This window comes from Terrapene carolina, unplaced genomic scaffold (genome assembly GCF_002925995.2).
Source record: "Terrapene carolina triunguis isolate 2854851 unplaced genomic scaffold, T_m_triunguis-2.0 Scaffold865, whole genome shotgun sequence".
Taxonomy (NCBI): Eukaryota; Metazoa; Chordata; order Testudines; family Emydidae; genus Terrapene; species Terrapene triunguis.
In genome coordinates, this window is record NW_020665216.1 from 186646 (window position 1) to 189243 (window position 2598).

A 2598-nucleotide genomic window follows, 5' to 3' on the forward strand; every position below is an offset into this window, starting at 1 on the left:
GGGCAGCACGCACACGCACAGTCCAGTTCCATCCAGCAGGGGGCAGCGGTCTCTCTGAGTGTCTAGACTCAGTTCCAAGCCCCCTTCCTGAGAGCCCGCCCCCAGTCATACACTCAGGCCTGGAACCCAACCCCCCTGGTCGCAGGCTGGCTCCTCTGCAGGGGTTTCTAATGGGGGACGCCAGGCCCAGGTGGGTTTGCCCGTGGCCAGCCGGCTCCTGGCGAGGTGCTGCTCGGAGAGGGGGAAGATCTGCTGGGCACACCCAGGCGGCAGGTGCTGGTACAGGGCTGCGCCCAGCAAGGAGCCGGGAAACCCCGGAGGCTGGGGGGAGGGGGTTAGAGCAGCAGCTGGGGGAGGGGGAAGCTGGGCAGGATCCCAGGGGCAGAGAGAGGTGGACAGGACAGGGAGGGGAGCTGGGCGATCAGCGATCCACTACCCCTCCCCCAGCAACCAGCTCCCAGCCCCATGGGGGACCCCTCCCCACAGCTGAAGCTGGGCAAGTTGCAGGCGGATGGGAGCTTTTGGGGGCCCCCACCCCCACCCCAACTTCACGGGCTACGTACGGGGAATACGGGTGGGTGCGGGGAGCGATGGTGCGTTGCGTCCCCGTCTGCAACACGTCTTGGGGGGTCATCATCACGTAGAACTGGCCTGTTGGGGAGACAGAGGGAGCAGTGAGGCGGACCCAGAACTGGACTCCTGGGAGCCAGAAGGGGAGTGGGGTCTAGTGGGTTAGAGCGGGGGGGGCTGGGAGCCAGGACTCCTGGGTTCTATCCCCAGCGCTGGGAGGAGAGTGGGGTCTAGTGGGTTAGAGCAGGGGGGGGCTGGGAGGAATCAGGACTCCTGGGTTCTATCCCCAGCACTGGGAGGAGAGTGGGGTCTAGTGGGTTAGAGCGGGGGGGGGGGGGGAGCCAGGACTCCTGGGTTCCATGAATACACGAATGGCTCCGCTTGACCTGCCCTCTAGGTCACAGAAGGGGAAGGTGGGCTCCGCAGGTGGGTTAAATGCCTCGGGGTCTCGTTATCAGACCCCGGAACCGGCCGTGACGAGGGATTAACGAGGGGGGAATTAACAGCCTGACGATGACGCTATTCTGCTGGGATGCTGGTAATTTAAACAAGGGGGGAAAAATCAATCCGGAAGAGCCACTGGTGCCCAAATTTCAATCCTTTGCTGCCCCTCTGCCGCTCCCCGGAGACTCACTATACCAGGGTCACCCCGACCTTCTCTGTGTCAGGCTGCGGAGGGTTTAAAGGGGAAGACGAAATCGTTGGGGCTCGGGCCTGTTTCAGGGTGGTTCTTTGCAGAGCTGGGAATACAGCCCCCATCCCCCACTACATATACCTGGCGCAATTCATATTAAGGATTGAGGATGAGACGCTCTAGCCACGTGCTCAGGATTGGGCTCCTGGACTCACATGACCGCGGCAGAACCTCAGTGTTCATGAAAAGGAGTTTCTGATCCTCGGGGGGGAGGGGAGCTCCGAAGTGTGAGTGAGCGAAACTGACACCTGCCTGAGTCTGCTGGGAGCCTGAGCCCGTCGCTGGGAGAGGGGGGGAGCTCCCGGATGCGACTGACGCACCGATGCTGCCTGGGTCTCCAGAGAGCCCCACACCTGTCCCCCTCCGTCTCCCAAAATGCCTTCCCACTTCAGCTAAACCCTTCTAGACCTTCCCTTTATATAAAGCAGGGCTGAGATATTCCAGGTCAGCCAAGCCATCCTCCCAGCATGCTTTGTGGATGACGCAGCGCCAGCCCTGAACCAGGGCGGCCAAACCTCCACCGGGCGAGGCGTGACTTTACCTTGGCGGAAATAGGAACTATCCAGCCGCGCGCCCAGCTGCAGGGCAGAGAAGGCCTGAGTCTTAGGAGCAAACAGACCTGGCCACCCTTCCCGTCCCCCACTCAAGACTTGCTAGCCCCGGTGAAAGCGGGGGCTGCGGGGCTCTCACCTCCAGCCTGTGCCAGCGACTGATCTGTGGTCTGAACTGACACGGCCGTGGCATCCCCCACCGTGGAGGCGGGGAAATACGCGAAGCGGGCCTCCCCGCTGACTGCGTCTGCGGCCGGGCTCCCGCCATTGCTGAACGGGTTCTGGATCACAGCCTGAGGAAGAGGAGAGGGCACTGGTTAGCGCGGGGGAGGGGAACGAGTCCGGACTCCTGGGTTCTATCCCCGGCTCTCAGAGGGGAATGGGGCCTAGTCCGATATCCTTCCCCACCCTCTGATCAGACCAAGGAACCCATGCAGCCTGGTGTCCTGTCTCCAGCACTGGCCAGAACCAGCTGCTTCAGACAAAGGCACCCCCTAGTGGTCAATGATGGAACGGCCTGCCTCCGAGATAGATTTCCTCCTGACCCCACCACCAGCTGGCGATCGCTGCCCTGAAGCCCAGACCCACGGCTCAGTCACCCTCTTCTGCCCCAGTGTGGTCAATAAGATCCAGCCTGCGAGATGCGGGGAAGCCAGGAGGGGCGCTGTGCTGCAGGGGGCGGGCTCTCCCCTGGCAGCCAGGGCTGGCCCCGATGCCCCAGCGCAGCGCTACGGGGCGCTGTGCTGCAGGGGGCGGGATGGGGCTCTGCCCTGGCAGTCAGGG

General features: G+C 63.2%; 1 protein-coding gene across 1 annotated transcript in view; it reads right to left on the minus strand.

Annotated features, from left to right (window-relative positions):
• Positions 1 to 2598, minus strand: part of USF2 (upstream transcription factor 2, c-fos interacting) — a 20199-nt gene that overhangs the window by 7570 nt on the left and 10031 nt on the right. Inside the window, exons 5-6 of the mRNA XM_026660932.2 lie at positions 1955 to 2108; positions 564 to 651 (exon numbers count right to left, since the gene is read on the minus strand). Of these exons, the coding sequence (XP_026516717.1) occupies positions 564 to 651; positions 1955 to 2108 (242 nt within the window). The remainder of the gene's footprint in view (positions 1 to 563; positions 652 to 1954; positions 2109 to 2598) is intronic.